At 51.7% G+C, this 24702-nt stretch overlaps 1 protein-coding gene across 6 annotated transcripts in view; it reads left to right on the plus strand.

Moving 5' to 3' along the window:
* arhgef49 (Rho guanine nucleotide exchange factor 49) overlaps nt 1-24701 on the plus strand; it is a 33889-nt gene extending 9188 nt beyond the window's left edge. For 3 of the 6 annotated variants that reach the window (XM_084689780.1, XM_084689781.1, XM_084689782.1), the window contains 7 exons: nt 10181-10331; nt 12165-13858; nt 16821-16998; nt 18928-19147; nt 20621-21192; nt 21323-21468; nt 21958-24701. In XM_084689780.1, the coding sequence (XP_084545906.1) occupies nt 12210-13858; nt 16821-16998; nt 18928-19147; nt 20621-21192; nt 21323-21468; nt 21958-22828 (3636 nt within the window). In that variant the 5' untranslated portion in view covers nt 10181-10331; nt 12165-12209 and the 3' untranslated portion in view covers nt 22829-24701. Of the gene's footprint in view, nt 1-574; nt 693-10180; nt 10332-12164; nt 13859-16820; nt 16999-18927; nt 19148-20620; nt 21193-21322; nt 21469-21957 lie in introns of those variants that run through there. The other 3 variants (XM_084689785.1, XM_084689783.1, XM_084689784.1) reach the window with 3 other exon arrangements.
* Nucleotide 24702: the final 1 nt, after the last annotated feature.

A 24702-nucleotide genomic window follows, 5' to 3' on the forward strand; every position in this document is an offset into this window, starting at 1 on the left:
CATACAGGGGGGGCTATCAGTGTAATCCAGGCTACAAGATGGTAAAGCTTGGTTTGTATCATGGGTTTTCAGATAAGTTGATTATTCTTCAGGGAAAGTGCTGATTTAGATAGAGATTCATTGTCAGTGACAATTTTAAGAATGGGCAGCTGTTTAAGTTTACATCACTCAGCATGTGTGATTTAATGAAATGAATGATAAATGATGTGCGAAATCTGTGTGTGTGTGTGTATGTGTGTGTTTGTGTGTGTGTGTGAAGGATGAGGGAGAATGAGGCTACCGGATGGGAAATCCATTGAGCTTTGCTATGAGACCATGTGGAAGGAGAGTGGCTGTGTGAGTGTGTGTGTGGTTAACTGCGTGGCTAAGTGTGTATAGTAAGGGAGAGAGAAAGAGAGAGAGAGATAGAGAGAGAGAGAAAGAGAGAGAGAGAGAACACTTGGGGCACACGGCTGCCGCTTCCCGGTTTCCATGCCGACGGCAAGGGCTGTTCAGTTGGAGCATGCTCAGTGCGGCTCCCCTGCCTGTAACAATAGCCAGCCAGAGAGCTAGAGTATTCACACTCACGCCACACACACAGCGTACTACAGCACTGGAGAGCGAGAGAGACTGAGGGAGATTGTGGCTGCCTGCCGCGCGGAGCTGAGCTGATAACCCAGCGATTCTTCCATACGTTCACACGCACGACCAAGGTAAGCAGGCAGGCAGGAGGTGACCTCTCTCATATCTAACGCGTGTGGACTATTTACTGCCGTAGGAAGCTATTCATGGTTTTCTTTCATAATTTTTTTTTTGAGAGATCAGACTTTGATGACAGTTGTTGTTGCTGGCAGGCTTTGGAATAAGTGTGTGATTTGAATTCAGCTGGAGCTCTTTGGTGTAGGTTCATTCAGGTTGAATGATTGTGGTATTTTGTTATATTAATCTATATAAACATGAACACTTGATGAGGCTCTGAGAGTCAGCAGTTATCCCACTGTTGGTGATGTGGCTAAGGACACCCATAGTCTAGCTTTATAGTAGGCATACTGGAGTAAACGTTTTCCCCCGACGAATGAAAGAAATTAAAGTCACACTTGTCCGTTTTAAAGGCTCAGATATTTATTCAACTGAACATGAGGGATAGTCTCTGACAACTGAGAAATCAATTATTCACCAGGTTTTGTAGCAGAGTGAATGGCATGGATGACACAGGGTGAAATGTGATGCTTTGCATGTCGCACAGTGAGGTTCCTTCTGTGGGTTATCTGACAGAAGAGGTGTCCAGGGCTGTTTCCAGTGTTTGTTCAGCTCAGGGCAGGCAGCAGGCAGGTCCTCAGTGGCTGCTGGCGGGGCCGGTATGTTGCTGTGTTCCTCTATTCTACTGAATGATGGAGAAGTGCTGAATGAGACAATATCCTGCTCCAGTCAAGTCACATGATCTGGGCGCGGGCCGGCTTTGGTCATGCCTTGCTCATGCCTCGCTGCCCCTCTAACACCCTGTCCAGGAGCAGGTGTGTGTGTGTGTGTGGGGGGGGGGGGAGCTGGATGCTGGATGCTGGAGGCTAGAGGTCGGAGGCTAGAGCCTAAAGGCTGGGTGTTAGATGGGGCTGGAGGCTGGAGGCTTGGAGGTGGTTAGGGGAGGAGGCTAGAGGCTGCAGGTTAGAGGCTGGTGGCTAGGGTCTTAGGGCTGGGGGCTGGGGTCCGGAGGCTAGAGGTAGTGGGCTGGAAGCTGCTCGTGAGCACACTGCAGTATGTCTGCCTTGCCTTGGACAAACCCACCTCCACGCACCTATTCCCCCAACATGATGAATTGGGCTGGCAAATGAACTTGGTGGTGAATCAATAGTGTGTTCTTATGCAGTCTGTCAGTGGTTCACAAAATGGGTTCTGGTCTGTCTGGTCTGCTGGTCTGCCTGCCTGACTGGCTCGATATAGGCATAAGGAACCTTAGTTCTGTCTGTCTGTCTGTCTGTCTGTCTTATCCTGTCATACCCATCAAAGCACTTGAGGTGAAACAGCACAGCATGGTGGCTTACAGAGATAGTTCATCTGTCGAAAGCTAGGACGAGGTAGCATAAGGGGGCAGGTGAACAGAGAGACAAAGAAGAATCAACATATTCATAGAGAGAGAGAGAGCAACAGAGAGATACATAGAGAAAGAAGAACATGTGAGAGAGAGAAAAAGTCAAAGAGAAACAAAGAGAGAGAGAGGAAAGGCAGGCATAGAGAATGGTAAGAGGTGACCAAGTAGCTTGAGAGCTAGCTGAGATGGAGAGTCTGTTGGTGTGCTCAGAGTGTGTAAGAGAGAGAGAAAGATAGAGAGAGAGAGCATAAGAGAAGTGGACAAGACAGAGAGGGAGGAGGTGAAAGGAAAGGAAGACAGTCAATCACCCCAAAGGAAATTGGAAAATAAATTGCGTTGACACTCTTGTGTTTGCATAGTAGCTGTCGGGGTAGAAGGGGGTAAGGGGTAAGAATTTTGGGCAAGAGAGGTTTAGATGAGGGTAATCAGTTTAGAGCCCAGCGGTGAAGGCTTCCTGGGGTCTGGTAATTATGGATTTCCCATCTGCTATTCACTTAATATTATCTTCTTCTAATATTGTAATATTATTTCCATCTCCTCCAACCACCACTAGAACATCCCTTTGTGTCTGTTAAAATGGTACTTCAAGGAAAATGTCCAATTCGGTCTATTGAAAACATTTTTCTTCTGTTTCGGTTCACTGGAGCTCTCTTCTCCTTTGTAACTGCTTGATAATTGACAACGTAAAATGAACCTCCTGAAACTGGATAATGTGCGGCATTGGATGTCACTTTCCATCTTTTTTTCAATCTCAACCAGGAAAAAAAGAAAGTTCTGAAGAGTTGACCGTGTAGGTTAACATACATGTTCCCCCTGCATGCAGTGCTGTGCACATGGAACATGTGAGCCATGCTGCAGACGACAGACATGATGAGTCATGTGACAGTTATCCATGCAGCTCTGGTAAAACAGATTATGGCTCCTGTCCTGTACCTCAGCTCAGCTCTGCAGGGGAGCGATAAGGCTTTCCTCTCCTCACAACTTGAAACGCGAAAGCAGACTTCTGTATTCCCTCTCACTGCACGCTATGGTGATTGGACAGGTGAAGATAGATACAACTCTCACTCTCTCTCGCTCTGTCTCTCGCTCTCAATCTCAGTCTACTGTAAACAGATACGACAGTTGATCAATGGCTCTGCATCGCTCTTTGTCCCACATTTACATTTTAGTCATTTAGCAGACGCTCTTATCCAGAGTGACTTACAGTAAGTACAGGGACATTCCCCCGAGGCAAGTAGGGTGAAGTGCCTTTCCCATGGACACAATGTCATTTTTGTATGGCCAGGAATCAAACCGGTAACCTTCTGATTAGTAGCCCTATTCCCTAACCGCTCAGCCATCTGACTCCCCGTCCCTGATCCCCTCCCTTCCCCACCCCGACATTTTCCTGCTCAGCCTTTGCTGCTTATCCTGTCCCTTTCCCTCGTCCCTCCCACCCTGTTCGCCCTTATACGTTGTACGCTACCCCCCACCCACCCCAGCCTCTCACCTCCTCACCCCTGCAGTGTAAGCCCATTACAATCCTGTCCTTGGCCCAGAGAGACCAAGGGAGGGGGGTGTTTTTGTTGTTGTTGCCCACTCTGCTTTGATCTTCCTCTCCTGTCTTGCTCAGCTCCTTTTCTCTTCTTTCCTCCTCCTCACATCTCCTTACCTCCTCTTTTCGCTCCTCCCTTCCTGCCTCAACTCCTCACCCTTCTCCTCTCCTCTTTGGGTTGTTACAGACAACAAAGGTGTGAGCCTTGCACTGGAATTATACCCCTTTTGCCGGGCCTCCCGTGTGTGTGTGTGTGTGTGTGTCTGCTCTTGTGATTAATCTGTTCTTACTGAAGGTCCTAGGCAGGGTCAGGGGTCCACTGATCTGCTCCAGAATAGGACACACAAATACAAATGGCAGGAAATATGTTTAAGAGAGCGTAGGGAACACCCCACTCTCAGTCTTTGTTTTATATATTTTCGATGGCAAGATGTTATTACGGCTCCTACTGTTACCAGTGACCATTCCCCTGTGAAGGATTGGTCTGGTGAAAGACTTCCTGTCTCCTCAAGGTGAATAATAGGAGAGCGACCATGGTCAGATTCTGTATTTGTTTATTGTCTGGTGTTGAGCCAAGGACATTTGAGTCGAGACCCACAAAGAGCTTAACGGGCTATTATACATGCCTGATATAAGTTAGGTCTCCTTCTATCTCCCTCCATCTAACTCTCTGGTGTCTCCATTCCCCTGTCAGAGATATGAGTGAGTCACGCAGCCATCTGCTCCAGAGCAAATCCTGCCTTATTACCCTCCCATTGTTTACCAACAGCGCTCCTGGGATTACCTCTCTCTCTCTCTCTCTCTCTCTCTCTCTCTCTCTCTCTCTCTCTCTCTCTCTCTCTCTCTCTCTCTCTCTTGCTTGCTCCCTCCATCTTTCTCCCTTTATCTCCCTCAATCTTTACACCTCCACCACTCTACCTCTTTCTACCTCTCTCTCCACCCCTCATTACGTTTCTTCCGACCCCTCTCAGTCTACCTCTGTCTCTCTCCCTGAATGTCTTATTGCTTTCTATCTTTCCATTTTTGCTCTTTGGCGTCTTTCTCCGTCTCCATCCTTCTCATTACCTCTCATATCCCACATTGCTCTCTTTCTGTCATGCTCCATCATTTTTTGATTTCCTCTTTTCACTAACTATCTTCTGCCCTCCCTCCCTTCCTCCCTCCCTCCCTCCCTCTTTCCCTCCCTCCCTCCCTCCCTCCCTCCCTCCCTCCCTCCCTCCCTCCCTCCCTCCCTCCCTCCCTCCCTCCCTCCCTCCCTCCCTCCCTCCCTCTTTCCTTCCCTCCCTCTTTCCTTCCCTCCCTCCCTCCCTCCCTCCCTCCCTCCCTCCCTCCCTCCCTCCCTCCCTCCCTCCCTCTTTCCTTCCTTCCCTCCCTCCCTCCCTCCCTCCCTCCCTCCCTCCCTCCCTCCCTCCCTCCCTCCCTCCCTCCCTCCCTCCCTCCCTCCCTCCCTCCCTCCCTCCCTCCCTCCCTCCCTCCCTCCCTCCCTCCCTCTTACTTCTCCTCCTTCCATATCCCAAGGTTTCCTCCGGGCTCCTCTCTCTTTCTACCTCTCTCTCACCTTGTTCTCCTCTCGCACCCGACACTCCCTCCCAGTTACTGTGCTCCTACTCTCTCTGTCCCTGGAGAAGCATCTCGAGAATGAGGTCAGCCTCAGCTCAAGGATGAGCGTGGCGTGTTTTTGTTAGCGCTAATGTTGTCAAGGGGGTGTTGATGCCATTACCCCTGCAGTAACGCAAACAAACAGAAAACACTGTGGAGTACAGACGAGGAAACCTCACTCCCCCGGCACACGCATACCTTCTCGTGAACTCCTGACTGTGACAGACTACTTTGTTTCTCCCTTTCACCCACTGTGTTTACATTTGGACCCCAAAATACCGTTTGATTCGGAACACAGCGCAGCCCCGTCCATTCCTACAACAAAGCATTTGGAGATGATATTTAGGGGTGACAGTATGGTTACACATGCTGTATAGACCTCCGCCGGCCAAAACATCTGTCTCTGTCCTCCTCATCCTCTCTCTCTGAAATGCCAGAGGTAGTAGATAAAGCAAGCGAGCGGCCCACGTCCCTGACCGCCTGCTGCCCAGCAGATGCCTGCGGTGTCGTGTTCCCCTCCCTGTTATCTAACACGGTGAAAGCATGCCAGCATACCCATCGACTCATCGCGGGCCCAGTATTATACCCTATTTCCTAAGGAGAAATCAGCTTAGGATGTCAAACATCCCCCCTCACAGCCACCCTGCAGTGCCTGCCTCTTGTATTCAGATCATACATTACTCTCTCCTTCCTGCTCTTCAGGGCTGGCCAACCATCTGGGTTTGGGACTATCGGTAGCGTGTGAGCGTGTGCGGGTATGTGTGCCCCTGTGTCCTTATGAGGATGGATACGGAGACAGCCTGAGAGATCGATAACCCTCCGTCACTCTGCAGCAGAACTGGGGATGCCGGACCGATAGGACCCACTCGGCTGATTGGCTCTCTTTACAATGTTATTGGGATCGGGTCTATTTATACCCTCACAGGCTGATCATGTGGTAATAACACAGCACCGTGCGGACGACTGTCACAGTTAAATAGCGCTGCCGGCTGCCGACGGTGACATGCAGACATTGATTTGGTATCGACTCGTCTGCCTGTTTGAGGTTCACACAGACCACTGCTGCCCTCATAATGATAGGCTTGTGAATGCTTCTTTTGCAGTGCAACATCAGTCTACAGTACAATGGAAACGATCCGGCTCTGATGGTTATGATGCCTCTAACTGAGTTCATGCGTAGAGGCTTCGAGCTTTGGTTTTATTCTGACTGCTCTTGTGTCCGTTTGAGATTGCACATTTTTTGCCATTTCTGCTCACTCGATAGCCTCAAGATTATTTGCATGATCTGGATTCTATGAGGGCCTTCTTGCTAGGCTTCGTCATTGTCCCTGTGAATACACAGTGCTGCTCATGGAAACGCAAGGCTAAATAATCCAAGTGCTATCTCCCATCACCCATCTCGGCCTTCTTCTCTCCCTTCCTTCTCCTTTTCAACGTCCTTCTCTAACTTGAACCCGTCCACATGCTGAAATATCTGCCTGCATTACTACACTGCACAGCATGGTTGTTACCTCGTTTGTAGTCCGTCCTAGAACGACACACAATGCTTACTACAATGCTACAAATGTACTAACGAGGCTATCGCTTTAACAGGGTCCAAAATGCAATACAGGGCATGAATTAGTACTATGCACCACTAAACAGCCTCCCGTCTGTAATCCCTGTGTGACTTGTACAGTTCCATCTCCCTGAGCAGATGTAAATCACACTCTTCCTGAAGACATTTCACCTCATTAACTCTTTTCCTCCAACCACTCCTCCACCTTTGATGTTGAACACTGATACTGCTAGCTTGCCGTCTGCCCCCCCCCCCTCCCTTTCCCTGCTGCTCCTGCTCCAGAGACTGGGGGGTGGGGGGGCACGGGGTTTGGAGGGCTGTGAGCCCCAGCTACTACTGGAGCAGGGAGCGGAGGAGGGGGAGGATAAGAGGGAAGTGGGGTGAGGGTGGCTGTCTCATCTGCCTCCCCCGCAGGGTGGCACGTGAAGATGCCTCCTCGCCTCTCGCTTCTTCTTCTTCACCTTCTCCCCTCTCTCCTCCCCTCTCTCCTCCCCTTCTCCTCCCTCTCGCCTCCCCTGCGCTCCACTCGACAGGAGATGGAGAAGGCTCTCCCGTTCGTTAGGATCTCGGGTCGAGTTACGCTGCTCCTGCTTAATCTTCTGTTTTGTTTTTGTGTACCAGTGTCATGGCGATGCATCCTGTGTGCACTCACAGATAGTATAGCTCAACCAAGCAGCACACCTGCGTGGGTTGGATTCATTTGCGAACGCAACTCTGCCTCTTCATTGGTAACATTCAGATGTAATATGCGTTTAAATCCCTTGAAATCCCATTATTTCAACATTTACATCCGAGTCATTGTGTAAAAAGTCCTCTCGTGTGCGACATCTTTACCGCATAAAGAGTCCTTCAGCTTATTTCGCTTTAGAATGATCTCCCAGATCAAAATGCCCAGCGCTTCTCTCCTCCTCCCTGCTCCACGCCTTCCTGCTCTGCCGTGCTGTGGGTCAGCTCTGCTCTGGGTTTGTTCTGATCTGTTCTGCTCTGGGGGTCAGACTGTGGGCTCTGGCTCTGACTCGGTTCTGCTCTGAGTGTGCTGTGGGTGCTGCTTGTCCCCGACTCCCTGGCCCGGCGGAGGGGATCTCTGGGGGATCAGATGGACTCAGGGATTAGCAGCTACCATGAACCAGACTGACTGACTGACTGACAGACTGCAGGCATGCTGTTAGACCCACTGGCTGGGGGCAGGCTGCGACACCAGCATGGTCACCTCCTGCTCCCTAAGCCCCAGTATGTCATTATGTCTGTCATCGTCACTGTCAAGGCCAGGCTCCCAGGCTGCTGAACAACACACATTGTCACACCAGACTCCTCGTCGTGCATTCGGATTCATGGTGAAACGTCACGTGTTAGATGAGTCCAATTTGGGGACTTCTCGTCCGTTTAGAGCATCTTTTCTGTCACTTAAGTCACAACCTTGAGTTGTGACACAAGGTTGGCTGGCTGTTCTCCTCAGTAACCAACCCTTCCTATAGCATGTCAAGACACCTCTTTAGATTAATTGCAGCGTGTTCTGGGTAGACTGTTTAACCATGTCGACTCCATGCTATGTACGGCTTCATGCTGACTGGCGAGGGAACCGATGTGGACATCAAGCCTGGTGATCTGTGATTGGACATCTGTACAAAGCTCTCAGGCACTGTCCCACTGTGAGGCCCGGTTCTGATTCTGGTGAGAGGCTGGACCTCCAGCTGGGCTCGGATTCAGCTACCTGTCACTCACACACTCCAGATAGACAAAGCCTGGAATCACCCGCGGAGCCATGATGACACTGGTTATTGCTGGACACAAACACACACCCATACAGAATTTGACATCCTGTAATTATTGCTGGAGTGGTTCAGCTGCATTGTTCTATTCTTGTATAGTTGCCGGTGGGGGGTTGGACCAAGGATATAACTAGTGTGAGATTCTCTGTGAGATTTTTTTTTAAATTTTCTTTCTCCCAGCCTCCCTCCCTCAGAAGTGCCAGACAGAGGCACTTCATGGAGGGAGACTGCTGGAGGTGTCATAACAGACTAGCAGGTTATTATCACTTCATTACAGTCTATAGAAGAAGCCAAATACCCAATGGTACACAGACACGCTATGCACATGCACACATATTTACACACACACACTTAACAAACCCTCACCCACGTGATATAGTGCAGTCCACCTCCCTCTACACAGAGGAGGGATCGACTGATGGAACTCAGTAGGGATTGTGCGTTTGTGTACGTCTGAGAAAAGGCCACTTCGACAGCCTCGTTGGACCACAGCAAGCCACTCAGCCGGATTCCAAATGTGTCCATGCGTGGTGTCGATAAAGAGATAGAGAAATGGAATTGCGGCCGAGCTGTAGGTAGCCGCCACCCGCGCATCACAGCCTCGGCCCCATAGACTAGAGCGAGGGTCTCTTTCCAGGAAGGAGCCGTGAGAGAGGAGGGCTTAGAGAGGAGAGGAACATCTATCGGTCACACTAATCCTACACGCAGCACGGCTTCCGCTTCGAGACAGAACGCAGTCAAACGTTCCGTCGCTCCGTAGCTGGGGCCCCACATGCTCTGCTGGGCAACCACAAGACTGTCAGACACCAGAGTGGGGACAGTGGAGAAGTGGCACAAGTCTTCAGTGACAGACAGGGGGGGGGGGCACTGGTTATAGGATTCCTGTCCTGCTCAGGTAAGACGGCCGAGGTTCTTGTCTGGTCCAGTGCCTGAAGTCAGATGGCTAAACGGTGAGGGAGTCGGGCTAGTAATCAGAAGGTTGCTGGTTCGATTCCCCGCCGTGTCAAATGACGTTGTGTCCTTGGGTAAGACACTTCACCCTACTTGCCTCAGGGGGAATGTCCCTGTACTTACTGTAAGTCGCTCTGGATAAGAGCGTCTGCTAAATGATTAAACGTAATGTAAATGATAAGACTGACAGTTATACTGTCGGTCTGGAGAGAAACTTCTGCAAAGGAAAGAAACCCTTTGCTGCTTTTTGTGGTAACAATTTATGGAGTAGCTCCTGGGTATCTAGACTGGTACCCTCAGTGCTGTAGTGTGTGTGTTTGGGGGTGGTTTACAGAGCCAGTGTATGGAGTGTATCTCTCTTGTGTCTGGCTATTGATCTGCTGGCCAATTACAGCCCTGAGGCACAGTATTCTAGTGCATCTACAGTGCCTCGCACATTCTCATGCATACAAACTAGGCCCACAAAACAGCAGTGATGGACATTTGGCGGTGTTTGCGTGCGCCTTCTCCTGATCTAGAAATCAAACTCTAATTACACAACTCTCTAGGGTGTAATTCAGCCTCCCAGCTCAGCTTGTGTTACCATACCTGATACCTCTACTGCCAAGCTCTTATACTGAACCACTGGACTCTTGACTCTTGTATATTCTATTCTGCTTTTTGATTGATTTTTTTCTCTCTCTCTGCCTTCCTTTTGGTTGCAGGGCACCACTGTCTGGATTTGTGGATGTTGTGGATGTGTTAGGGAATCTTTCTGAAGTTACTCTGTGGAGGAGCAGACCTCGTGGGCCAGAGCCAGCAACCTGCAGGCTGAGGGAAACGCGGGAGAGGCCGCAGAGACGTGATTAAAATGGGGTAAGTTTAGACGGCCGAAGGGTTAACGGAACCATCTGAGGGTTCGGTTACCAGCCTTATCGCTGGAATACGATGCTCCACGTTGTGTAACCACACAAACACACGCGTGGGCACACACGCACACACACACATGCTGCTCATTATCCTAAGAGCACTCATCGCACCACATACACACTAACACCTGAAATCACACACAGACACACGCACACCACACACAGAAACACACACAGCGAGCCCTTCACCCACTGTCCTTCCCATCTCCTCCATCATATTTACAGTTGGTCCTCTTGTGTGTGGAGCGGCAGCGGGACAGATTTACTGTGGAGTCAGTGCAGATGAAATACTCCCATGTTAGTGCTCTGACAGCAGGGTCTGGGAGAGCACGGTCCCCCATAAAGCCTGCCTCATACCAGGGCTTCACACTGCAGTAATTCAATCAACGAAAGGGGACAAAGGCTATCCGTCAGTATGTAGACTCATGTGCTCAAACACAGGCATGTTACCTCACACACAAGGAGTGGGACACTTGCTTATTAGACAGGCGCTCTCAATGCTAATGAAGTTTGTTCACCCACACGTCTGTGGTTAAATAAGAATGTTGGAGGTTCACACGCTCAAACAAGCAACAAGGGGTGTTCAGACTAATGATTGACAACTTCCCAACATACCCAGCCCTCTGGGCAGTAAGGATTAACACTGTCTGCATAGATTTAGATTTGGAGATAAATAGCTTTGTTTTGGCCCGCAGCTTATTTAATTGCAGTTCACTCATTTGATTTGTGGAGAGCTGGCTGCTGTGTTTGCTGAGACACGTTTCTTAATTAGACCAGAAGGCCGTCCTCGCTACCTCCATCTCATCTGGGAGTATCGATACCATCCACCACCATCAGCTAAAACACCATAAAGCAGGGAGGATTTTCTACATAGAGCAACAAAGAGGAACATAAAGGAATTTGCCTCCAAATCAATGCTATAATGGGGGGGGGTGGTTATTATTTTATAACTCCTGCTTTTTGACCCTGATTTGTGCTGAAGATACAACTAGCCCCAAGCCATGAACTGTGTCCTAATTACAGATAGGGAGAAAGAGAGAAAGAAATAGAGAGAGGGAGAGAGAGAGAAAGAGTCAGTTAGAGGAAGAAAGAGAGAGAGATGAGGGAAAGGAAGGAAGGAATTGAGAAGGAGTCCTCTAAGTCCTCTGAGCAGCGTCCGCCGTTAATCCCCGGCTCCTCTCTGATTAGTCAAAGTGAAGGGCCGAAGGCAGACTGCAAAGTGGCAGTCTTCATTACTGCCCGTTCAGCTTAGCATTCCCCCCCCCCCAACCCCCCGCTCCTCCTCCCCTCTCTTCTCTCATGGGCAGAGCGAGGAACGTTATAATCCCTCTCTTTTATTCATGCTGCAGAGCGCTGCCATTTTTAGAAATCGAATGCGATTATTCGCGTTGAGGAGCCGGGCATCGGGGGCCGGAGCGTGCGGCCGTCCAATAGCGGCCCGTCTCCGTGGCCTATCTGTGCCTCCGCTCTGACAGCCCGTCACACGGACAAAGCCTGGGCACGTTGGGGACGCAGAGATAAGCCCTCTCCGGCTAAGGTCAACATGAAATTGCAAGGAATCCAAAGCGTTTTTCAATTCCCACATTACCTCAGCACCTCCGTGTCAGTCCTTCAACACATATTCTCGTGTGTGTGTGTGTCTGTCTTGTCTGACTGTCTGCCTACTTGTCTAGTCTGCCTGCCCAAATCTCTGTCTGGTTTGTGTACATGGCTGATTGCAATGTGTCTTGTCTGTGTCGCCCTCCTGATCGACGCCCGTCTCCCTGCCCCGCTGTTCCAGGTCCCCGGTGCCTCTCTCCGAAGGCTGGAGTTTCAGACGACAGCCATGCCGGACGTGAAGACAGCGTCATGTGACTATCCCTCCTCCGCCGGCCCGCTTGCTGGCTGCAGCCTCGCCATGGATCTGGAGCCCTGCTTGACTGACCATCCCCTGCCTCTCCCCCTGGCTGCTCCCCTCCCCGCCTACCCTGGCCACAGTGTAGCGCCCTACTCCACCCTCCAGGGGGCGTCACCCAGTCCCATACCCAGGTGTAACAGCAGTGCCCTGCTCTCCAACCTGGGCCTGCGCTACTGCTCCAGTAGCAGTGGCCCCCCACTTAGGCGAGCTGATGGACTGGGGCCCCACACTGGACTCCCCCCAGCCAGCTGCAACAGCGTAGGGAGCAGACTGTACCGCAGCATGGAGAACCTCAACTGGAACGCCATGTCCGAGCCCAGCCTGTTTTCACTTAGCACCCCCTACAGGAGCATGGATAGCGAGTTCATCTTCCGCTGCACCGCCACCAGCCACTGGTATGACGGGCCGCCCGAGGGGCCCCAGGTCTACGGTATGATGCCCACCCCAGAGAGCCTGGCCTTCTACCCCCGCCGCGGACCAGCCAGGCGAGACCAGCCCCTCTTCCCCCAGTGGCTGTTCCCGGGGGTGGACGACTGGGGAGGAAACGCCAGGAGGGGCCTGAGAGAGAAGCTCCGCCTTCAAAGCGCGCGGGCCTCCGAGCCCCACAAGCCCCTGCGGCCCCAGGTGATCCCGGGGGCTCCGCCGATCCTGCCGGGCTCGTCGGAAAGGGAGGGGTCCCCCGGTCGCTTCGCAGGGGGGCGATCTCTGTGCGCCCGCCGCATCACCAGTCCCGAGGAGATCAAACAGGAAGTTCTGAGGCGCCTTCAGCTCCGGCGCCAGAGGAGCACGCCCAACCTGGCCGCGCACGTGCCCCCAGAGAGCCGGGACGGCGTGGCCCAGTCCTACACGGCCGAGTCCCTCTGCGGAAACGGGCCGGAGCCCTCGGCGGAGCGCAAGAGACCCCCCGTGGGCCGACTGCACATCCCCACCTTTGAGGAGTTCAAGAGGATGAGGCAGAACGGGGGGAGAGACCCTGCACCAGAAGCGGAGTCGGGGTCGGGGTCCACCGCCGGAGACCGCGAGGCTGTGATGACCGCTCCGTCTGGGCAGAGAGACCCTCGGAGGCAGGTCGGACTGGATGGGGAGATGGAGACCAAAGAGGAGGGGAGGGGGAGTGGAGAAAGGACAGATGGAGGAGAGGGCCGAGGCAGTGACAGTGGTATGTTGACACTCAGCTCCCCTGAGCAACCTCCCTGTCAGCCAGCCATCCGCGAACAAAATAAAGAGTCCACAAAATCCCCCATATGTACAGGCCCCGCACCCCGCACCCCCCTGCAGCCCCTGGTCCGAGCAGCCCCACAGAGTAGTCTTGGGTCTTGGTCAGGCCCAGGGACGGGGCCTGGGGCAGGGGCAGGGTCTGAACAACAGCAGGGCGAGGAGGAGGCCAGCAAACCCAGTGTGAGCCTGGGCCCAGCCGAGCAGGTCCCCTTCCCCCCCCGCAGGGAGAGCTCCGATGGCCCGTCCAGCTGCTGTCCTGCCCTGCTCCTGGAGGGGGCCCACCTCTCCAGCTATGGGGCCAAGATCTACAAGATGAAGGATGGCTTCATTGGGTCCGCCTTGGACCTCATCAAGAAGAGGTGAGTCACCTGCTCCACTGGCTAATAGCTCATTGGTCGTTGATGCTTCGGGGTGTCCTAAGGGGGTTTGATTGATGTGACAAGTGATGTGGTCTGATTGGTTGTCCTGAGCGGCTGAAGGGAAGCCTAATGGCCGTGAGATAAAATGCTAATGAACGGATCAATATTGTTTCGTGCTGTGGAGCCTGTTGCGGTAGAGCTGTTTCCATTCCAAGTTCTGCTCCCCGTGCCGCGTCTCAGTCTGAAGCAGTTCATTCATAACAAGACCGTTTCATTCAAACTGGGTTCCTCTGGAATTCAGCCAGAAAGAAAAGCACTCACAATAAATAACACCAGGAAAAAAAAACATTCACTTGGAAAGAATTCTAAAACCCACCTACAGTATTTGATCACATCTCGATGGGCCTCAGTAAGATGTGTTGTGTTGATCTAGACTTTGTTCTCCCTTGAAGAGATGGCTGTTCTCAGGTTTATTAGTAGTCTGGAGTGCTTTCGTGGGTAGCTGGTTGGCTGGGACTGTCTGGTAGCAGACTTTAACTTGGTTTGTATTGCCATTCATTAGCTCAGCCTTGGCTAGCAGCTATTGGAGCTAACAGATAGAGCAGGCTGATGGCTGGCCTGTTGGATGGCATCACTGTGGTTGAGCCAGATCTGCCAATGTCTCAAGTCTGACATAGCGTCCGTAGACACACAACATAGTGAGGCAGCTTGACACTTTGGAGGGGTGTTCTGTGTCTCCTGGGCCAACAGCCTGGCGTCACACACACACACACACACACAGGGACACGACTGATGGTTGCAGCCATGGAAAGGCTTTGTTCTCTGTCCTAAACGCCTCTCCTCATCCTCATCCTCGGATGTAACACTGTGCTCAGCTCCTCTCTTTGTCTGCACCGCTGGCACCCGTGATGGATGGATGGTGGAGGCAAGCGGCATGGAATCAGGAGGGGGGTGTGTCTGTGTGTGCGCGAGCGCATGTGTTTGAGCAGGTGTGTACGTGTGCGCTCTCCAGACGGAAAAACCAATTGGCTTGCATCTATATTTTTATGTCTCTCCTATGTGCAATTGGCGAGAGTTTGACAGTCTCATCCTCTATCTCTGTATTTACGACATGGCTTTTTGCACAGTGGATGACATTACACATTTTGTCGCGTTCACATAGTTCGTGTTTGGCTCACCGTGTCAAGTATGGATCTGAATTAGACTTCTGACATCTGCAAGCTTTATGAATATTTTAGGAAGCTAGATAAACATCGTAATTAAACATGAAGATTCTCTGCACCATGTATGCAGCCCTGGGGGGGGTGGGGGGGGGGGCAGGGTTTTCAAACCCAGGAGACAACACACATCTGTCTGTGATACGATCTCTCTATGCTAGACATCCTTTCTGCTTTCATATTAAACTGCTGACCTGTGCTAGGCTGAACTGGTGCTGTTTCCCCACAGTCGGCTAATTGCCAAGCTGCTGTCATTTATTTTATTGAGCCTAGCCTGTCCCCTTAACAGAGTCCTGATCATATGCTCTGTTTGGATATGCTGTCCTGTGTATTTTCAAAAACCCTTTTAGCAATATCCGAGCTATCATGGTAAGGCTCATTACAGTGTCACACTGTTGTGCGGTGAAAGGAGATTTATCATACACAGTGGTTGGTTTGTAAATTAACCTTGAGGTAATAACCTCAGATAAATCTTACTGTATGTCACAGGTCATATCTTCAAAGAAATGCTTTAATCACAGTTATTCCAACCGGAGCCAAATGACTGTTTTACTGCTGCATCTTACAGGAAGCTGCATATTCATCATTTAAATTCGAGTTGCCCCTGGCACCTGCTGAATTTTTACATGGAAGTAAACCTCTCTCTTGATTCTTTGTTCCATGTTTTAATGATGAGTTTGATTAGCTTGAATGAAGAACCAAAGGTGGAGATAGGATGGCTTGGTTGTGTGTGTGATGGGAGTGTTTGTGTAGTCAGATGGGACCAGACACAATGGAGGGATCTGATCTCGATGCAGAAAGCCGGTCAGCGACGAGCACAGCATTAACTAGACATGAGAACTGCCGAGGCTTCAGAAACATCAGCGTTATGTAAGAGTCTAATAATTAAGGCTACATGTAAATGAGGTGGGGAGATGGGTGCTTTCATGGGACAGGCGAACGAAAGTCAGACGTTTAATGGGTCACATGAGGATGGGAGCACCAAAAGATCATTTTAAGATCTTACTTTCCCAGTCTTTCACAAATAATGAAAACGTCATATGAGTTATTGTTCAGAATTGAAAATATAATCAGCCAGGGAGCAGAGAGATGTTTTAGGGAGAGATGTGCGATGTTATTGTCCGTGCAAATGAATCGGACTTAGCAATAGACGCCGACCCTGTCTGAGTGGTCTGTGCACCCAATCCGTTATTGTGTGCGCGTGTGTCTTTCCCTGTGTGCATGGAGAGGTGTTGTGTCTCGGTTCACACGCCTGCCACGTGTTTGGAGCATGGCCGCCCAGCCGCCCAGCACACAAAGAACTGAGAGACGAGTGGGATGCAAGCAGGGCCGGTCTGGCAGCGTGCTGCCTTGTGGTCCAGGAGTTCAGGTGTTAATAGGAACTGATGCGTCCAATTACCTTCCCCCTGAGCCCCTCTGTTGTGGCCAGGACAAACGCCCCCCCGCGGGAGCGGAGGAGGGAGGAGCTGGATGAGAAGGGACGGAGAGAGGGATGAATGAGGGATACAATGAATGGCGGAAAGAGAGGAGAGAAGTGCCAGGAATCATAATTTCATCCTTAACGCCCCCCCCCACCATTCTTTTTTCTCTATCCTCCCCGCTCTCACTCCCTCTTTCCCCCTTGTGCTTTTTTTCTTCTTTTTTTCCTCCCTCTCTTCCCTCTCTTTCCCCCTTCCCCTTTCTCCCTCTACCTCCCTTTCCCCTCTCTCTCGCTTTCGCTCTCCCCCCTCTGTCTCTCTTTCCAGCTGCAGTGCAGAGATCTCAGCCGAGGCCCCCGTCAGGATGTCAGGTGACCACGACGATGGCGCTGACATCACCGCTCCCCCCCCAGCCTGTCAATCCTCCACTGTCTCCATGGCAACGACGCCCTGCGGAGCGGCGGGTTGCGACGAGCCTGCAGGAGCAGAGGAACCAGCAGAATGCGTAAGTCTCTCCCTTTCTCTCCTTTGGTTTTCCTTTTTGGCTCTCTGTCGCTCGCTCGCCATGCTCAAGGCAGCAGTGGGTTACAGCCCTCTCTCTCTCACACGCACACGCACACACACGGAGTTGACAGGGGCATGGAAGGATGATTAGGGCAGGGGGACGAGGCACAAACGCACGCAGCCAGTGTGGCATAAGAACCGGACCACAGCAGGCATGCAGCCCCAGCCCCAGCCCAGCGAGGGACAATGGAAGTAAATGAGGATTAAACCCGGAGGTTGACGGCTGGTAACTGTTCTTCTCGCGCTATCGCTCCGCTCGTCTCCTCTCCTCTCTTCTATCCTCTCTGCCTAGCCTAGCCTAGCCACTGGTAGCATTGTGTTGATGCGTGCTGTACTCCCAATCCTCTCTGCAGGGGTCTCTAGAGGGCCGCGTCGACACATTCAATGTCTGGTTCCCCGGTCGCCTTTTCGTTCATACGAGGACGGCGCGCCGCGTTCCACTCGCGCTTTGGCGTCGACAAAGCGGAGCCTGGCGTAGCTGGCGCCGGCTCTGATGCGTGGAGAGACCGCCTGGCTTTTCTCTCTGTCATGACAGCCCTTCATTAATACCCCGCAGATGCTGCATTAATGATTCTGCACGACACCCGACTCCTCCGCTTTGTGTTTCCGTCCTGTCGTCGTGGGATATAAAAAACGTGGCCCTGCGCCCTTCACTGCCCCTGGAAGGGTTGGCCTGTCACGGCTTGGCTTTCCATTCATCACTCAGAAGTCTGGATCCCCCCCCACACACAAGAATTTTGAATTTGTCATCAGTGATCTAGTGATCGATGCTTCTAGATGTCTGCTCGATCTCTGATTTGCATCTGACCTGCATCCGCAAAGGTGAAGGGTCACGTGTCGCCGTGGTGACCTCTCAGCACGCCCACAGGTTGAGTGCTGAGGGGCCCAGATGAATGGCAGAATGATCGGATTGGCCGGAATGATTGGAGAGCTGTCTGTCATCATGGAATCTTGTCTTCTGATGGTGCCAGCACACAAGGTTAGAATGCAAGGTCCTGTGTGAGAATTCCTGGGTTTATCTCAAAGGGCTAGACCCAGGGGATTGTTGACGAATGGAATCTCTCTTCATCATCAAGGCTGCCCTTAGCAAAAATCCACCCTTGGAGAAAAGAGAGACTGTTTGTGTTCTTGTCTGAGTGCTGCCTTGTATCCCGCAGAGAGACGTATTCGTTGGACAGTCAGACAGTATCCGCTGTTCAGGCCATGATAAAAATACAGACTCATTAGGCAGACGATCCTGGTTCAGCATGGGCAATTATCTCCCTAATCTCGCTCTCTGCCCCCTGATCACGCTACCAGCCCCCTGATCACGCTACCAGCCCCCTGATCATGCTACCAGCCCCCTGATCACGCTACCAGCCCCCTGATCATGCTACCAGCCCCCTGATCACGCTACCAGCCCCCTGATCACGCTACCAGCCCCCTGATCATGCTACCAGCCCCCTGATCACGCTACCAGCCCCCTGATCATGCTACCAGCCCCCTGATCACGCTACCAGCCCCCTGATCATGCTACCAGCCCCCTGATCACGCTACCAGCCCCCTAATCACGCTACCAGCCCCTGATCATGCTACCAGCCCCCTGATCACGCTACCAGCCCCCTGATCATGCTACCAGCCCCCTGATCACGCTACCAGCCCCCTGATCATGCTACCAGCCCCCTGATCACGCTACCAGCCCCCTGATCACACTATCAGCCCCCTGATCACGCTACCACCCCCCTGATCACGCTACCACCCCCCTGATCACACTACCAGCCCCTAATCCGCTGTCTCCCCTCCGTCACAACAGGGCATCTCTCCCACTCGCTGTCTGACAGGTGTTGTTGCCATGCAAGGCATTGATTGACAGGTGCCTCTCTCCAATCAGCAGCACTCTGGGCTGAGCTGCAGGCGTTCCAGCTCCGACGCGGCCTATGAGCCGGCTGAGACGGTGAGGGCCCAGCGCGAGTGCCGTCTGCGGCCCCACTACAGTGACCCCATGCCGGCTGATGCCGCCAAGCGCAAACAGCTGGAGATGAAGATCGCGGCGGCCGCACGGTTCCACAGCCAGCGCAGGGACCGGGACCGGGATAGGGACCGGGACAGTGGTGAGTGGATTAGACATTTCTATATGAAAAGTCATTGCAATCTGTCTATGATTGAAATGTTTTTATTTTATTTTATAATATCTCTCCAAAAGGCAGGTTTTGTTGTCATGTTACATCGTAGTTTGTGAGTGCACAAAGCCATAGAGGTTTTTTTAATCATCATTACATAAAACAACAGCAATTCCCTCGTACACTTATGTAACTCTACTTAATTTGATGAGTAAGCGAAACCGAAACGATTTCAAAATCACCCCAAGTGTCGTCATTCCTGACCTGTAGCTACACCGGCATACAGGCATATATGGGCATGTTAAATTCTGTCGTTTTGATAGAAGGCTCTCCATGTCCCTTTCTGCGTTCATAAACTCCTCATTTGAACAGATGTGACCCGTGTGGAAAGCAGTACTACTACAGGGCAGACAGGGCAGGAGTCCTCCCTCTTTAGTTGTCTGGTACTATCGAGCTGGGCTGTCTTCCCACTGCCCCTGTCTGGCACGGAGCCTGTGTGCTTCTATCACAGAGTCTCTGGAGGTCTTTACATAGTCCCACCGGCATGACTGTCCTGGCTTACCGAGCAGGCTGTTGACTCTCCTCTCTGCCTGGCTCAGGGCAGCTTCTGGATCTGTGACTCGGCTGAAAAGAGTGAGGCCCCAGTGAGCCTGTGGAGTCGCGCAGTGTCTGAGCAGGCAGGGGATTAGGCCAGAGAGCCGGCAGGGAACAGCAGCGGGGTTGCGTGCAGCGATGCGCGGCACAGCCGGCCCGAGAGGCTGCTTTCAGACAAGCCGAGCCGTCAAACCCAGCCGGACTTGTCACAGACGCCACAGCCTCATGTGACCTCACCGCTCGGAGTGTTTTCTGACCATGCTGCCGGCCTCCATCGCACACGCCGCTTCAACTCTGAAGGAGTTCCGTCAAAGTAACGGCCTCCGGCCTCCTCCTTTCCAAGCGACTGCTCTTGGATGCGGATTGGACGCAGGCAGCTGAATCCCAGTGACCTATCGCGTGTGTTCCTTAACATTTTCCCTCCTGTCTTGACATTTGAAGATGGTCTTGTTTTCAGCGGTATGATATTCACGAGCCTCATCTGTTTAGCTTCAAGTAGAGGGAATACGCTGTTGAACCTAGCCTGATTATGTAACCGCATAACGAAGTGGCCTCACATTGCTGCAGTCTCTCCCTTGGGAGAAGCACCTTCTACAACCTCTCAACAACGTCCTGTCTTGTCCTGACTGATGCGGGACATATGTTAGTCAATATGTTGCCATATGGTAATGTTGACCTTAATGGACTATTGACAATGTTTTGATGTCCGGAGCCAAAGGCCTAAGTCGAAGGTCGTGCGAGTGGAGAAGAAAGTCTTCTATATGATAATGATAGTAGTTGATGAGAGATAGTTAGTGATCAAAGAAAGCCTTTCCGTTCGTCTCCCACGGAACCTTAGATCTAACCCTGCCGTGCGTGTCTCCCCCACAGCCCCGGCTGCGCTGCGCGGCCGCTCAGAGCCCAGCGGTGAGGAGCGTGCGGGGGGCCTGAGGGTGCGACGAGGCGGGCAGCATCGCTGGAGCACCGTGAGCAGCCTGAGCGTGGACAGTGGCGTGGTGGGCCTGAGCGATGAGCGCGAGGAGGAGGAGGAGCCGCGCAGGGTGCGGCGCGGCGGCGGCGGGGCGGAGGTGGAGCGCGTGGACAGTGGCATCGGGCCGGGCCTGGCCCGGGGCTGGAAGAGGCCCTCGGCCTCCCTCAGGGTCTGGGAGGCCCAGAGGCCCTGCCCCGACTGTGGCCAGAGGGACAGGGAGGGCATGTGCGAACGCTGCTCCAAGCTGCGCACCGAGCGCAAGGAGGCCATCCTGGAGTTCCTGAACACCGAGTCGAGCTACGGCGAGGACCTGCGCATCATCAAGGAGGAGTTCTACTGCCCCATGCAGAGCGCCACTCTGCTGAGCGCCGAGCAGCTGGCCGTGGTCTTCAGCAACGTTCAGGAGCTCATCGACGTCAACGAGCGCTTCCTGGAACACCTGCAGGACAGCATCGACCAGGCCTTCGACCAGGTGAAGCAGAAACACACACAGGGACCCACTGACACACACGGGCATACACATACACACACACACACCACCCATCGATTCTTGGACATTTGAATCCCATACAGTAGATAACCTGGCTGCTGTGTCTCAACAGGGGGATGAGGACCTACTAACAGTGTGTATTGGGGAGATCTTCCTGGAGTTTGTCAACATGCTGCCAGCCTTCCAGACCTACTGCCTGCAGCAGTCCACTTCAGTAAACATGCTCAACACCTTGGAGAAGGAGAAGGAACTCCTAAGGTAGATGGCTAGCAGACTTCCCTGTAGTGGCACTGTATCCTGCAACATCTGGACCTGTAGATTTTACTGGATTTGCTATTGACTGTCTCTAATTTAGGATTTTAACTGTCTGGTCAAAGACAAAGTCAATGTTCACTGTTCTGACTGTATAGACGGAATAGATGTGTGAACTGAAACAGTGCCCAAGGACCAGTAGCTTACGGTAGTCTAGTTACTCCATGGTGTTACTCTTAAAACAGAGGAGAGCGAAGGCCATCATTTATTCATAACAGAACCTATTTGGAGAATAGTGCTGAAGTCATTACCTATTTTAGATCCGGCCATTTCTCACTCAATGACTCAGGCTTCCACTGATTCTCTTCACTGTGGAATGAGGTCTGAGTTCTTCTAACGACACTGGCCCACCGTTCGATGTTTTGTTTATTTATAATCTTACAGTTGTCCTCTTTCTTTCTGTCTCAATCTATCTTTCTCACGCTGTCCTCCCAGAATCTTCCTGGACGTGTCCCAGAATGACAACACGGCGCTGCGTCGTATGAACCTGCGCTCCTTCCTCATGGCGCCTCTCCAACGCGTCACCAAGTACCCGCTCCTCCTCAGCCGCATCAGCAAGGCCACCACGGAGTGTCACCCCGACCACGGGCGCCTGCGCGAGGCCAAGAGCCGCGTCGAGTCCCACCTGGAGCACATCAACATGAAGACCCGGCAGGAGGGCGCCGTCACCTGGTCCCTGCGCTCGTTCCGCCGCGACAGCCGCAAGAACCGCGAGGTCATCAACATCGAGATGAGGGAGCTGTCGCTGAAGACCGTGGGCTGGGCCCGGGAGAGCACGCGCTTCGTCATGGAGGGGCCCATGCAGCTGGCCCAGCCCGCCGACGGCCAGTGGCTAAAGAAAGGCAGCAAGGCCCTCAAGTTCCAGAACGTGCAGAGTCTACTGATGGTGCGGACGCAGCGGGCGGGGGAAGGGGGGCCGCCGCCGCCGCCGACGGGGGGGCAGGCGCCTGGCTGTCAGCCGGACCCGGGCGCCCGGGGGGAATGTGAGCCGCAGGAACCCCCCGGGGAGAGCGTGCGGGACGGCGTGCTGGTCCTCATCAAGGACAAGAGCAGCGGGAAGTTTGCGGTGCTGCGGGAGCCCATCCGCCTGGCCAACTGCGTGGTGTCGGCCGACCCGGAGTGCGAGGACACCTTTGAGCTGCTGGACATCCGGAGGGAGGCTTTCGTGTTCAGGGCATCGGACAAGGCGCGCACGCAGCAGTGGTTCCGGCAGATCAAGAGGTATTCCCGGGATTTAGGGCCCTGGAGGAAGAGGCGCAACGCTCTGCCTAATATCATGATTAACACGAACCAGAGTCGTTCCTGAGACTCTGTGCCCCTGAGGAAGCCTCTCCTCCACCACGTGCTGGACCTGGGTACACAGGTGTACATAAATAGACAGTGTTACTGCTACTGAGAACTCTGTGGGAGATTCCAGTAATGAGTCTCTCAACACCCAGGCAGTAATGAAGATGGCACTTTTTTTTCTACCCGACTGCAAGTGCGTAATACTGTTGATGAATGATTCTTTTTTTCATTTCAAACTGAGAAAAAAAAAACGACCTGACATTAGCGACCAAAAGAGAGTCTTGGTTGGAAGTACTGACACCCTTGATTGTAAAGATGTTTTGAGAGAAAATATTTTTTTTTTCATTCATTTGACAGTGTCTGTGTTGAAAAAATTGTGAAACATGATAGCAAAAAAAAAGAAAAATGAGTGAGTGAGTGAGTGAGTGAGTGAGCTGCTGTTCTGTACAGTGAAACACGAGCCTGGGCCAGTGTAGTAACCCAGTAAAAGGCTTTTGTTTTGGATTTTGACCAAGGATAGTGACTGCCCTCTGCCCTACTTCTCTTTCTCTTTAAGTTGGTAGCATGGTACACTGCCAAGAGTAGAACAGACACAGTGTCTGCAGGTGAGCAGATTACCCTAGAGGGTGATTACTGTGTGTTGCTGTGCCGGGGTCAAGTTACAATGCAGCAATAATCAATCTGCCATTTTCACATTGAATACCCAATCCTTGGTTCTGTCATATGCTGTCTGGGGGGGGGGGGTCCCTTACAATAATTAGCATACTTTCAGCAGGAACCCCTTCAAAAAGAAAGTCCAAGATACTGTAGCATGGAATAGTGTGATAGACTATGGCTACAGAGAATGTCCACGATGAATCTGTTCATTGCCTATCTTCTCTTAGACCATGAGACTGATGTTAGCGTTTCATTTCTTACATAAACTCACATCCTATTGGTTGATTTTGAGAAGGGAAACCACAAAATGATGTGCCTTTTATATTTGTGTTTTTACTCTGAATGAAGATGTAATCGTCACAGTAGCGTTAATAACTGGGAAACGGCACCAGACCGCCCTCTGGCTGTGGGTAGCAGAATGGCACAATCTGCACACAATAACAAGCATTCCCCTGACTGAACTATGACCAAACAGCACCCCAATTCTAAAATCTATTCAACTAAAATCAGTGCAGCCCCCTTCATTGATTTAAAACCATATTGCTGGTTCTAGAATAGTCTTTTATACACATGGCACATGCTTTGAAATACACGTAGGAGAGGGGAAGTGTGCCCACATCAGGGTGGAGGGTTGAGGACTAGACCTGTGCGCGGGTCCCTGGCCTGTGTATTTTCTTACTTGTGTGAAAGCTCTTTTTTCAGTTTGAAGCACTTTATAATTATAACAGAATACTGGATCCAGACTACTGAGGACTCAGTAGGGACTTCTGAAACAGTTTTTGCAGTTAGTGAAAAGCTTTATTGGGTTTTATGGGTTATGATCTTTATTTACAGACCTCATTAGTCAAACATATTTGATCTCTGTTGAACAGTGGTTGAGGCAATACAGTATTCATCAACCAAATCTTTAACCTTTGCATGCTGTCTGATTATGTTAGTCAAACGTAGCACAGGTAAATAAGGTAGCTAATCACTGTGTTTTGGAGAGTAAAACGGTGTATGGACTGCTGCCTAGGTTGTTACTGCTGTCTTTCCAATGGCATTAGCACTGTTAGTTCTTTCAGGTTCCACGGTTCCCTCTAGATACCAGTTCATGGGAAGGCACAGGGTTCCTCTGACACCTTTCAATCTTTTCCCTCTGTATAAAAAAAAATTACTCAAAACAACTCAAATGTCCTATTTCCTTATGTAATATATTGTGAATTAAATTTAAAAGATTAAACAAACTTCTCTTAT

Source organism: Hypomesus nipponensis, chromosome 23 (genome assembly GCF_054491055.1).
Source record: "Hypomesus nipponensis isolate SF chromosome 23, ASM5449105v1, whole genome shotgun sequence".
Taxonomy (NCBI): domain Eukaryota; kingdom Metazoa; phylum Chordata; class Actinopteri; order Osmeriformes; family Osmeridae; genus Hypomesus; species Hypomesus nipponensis.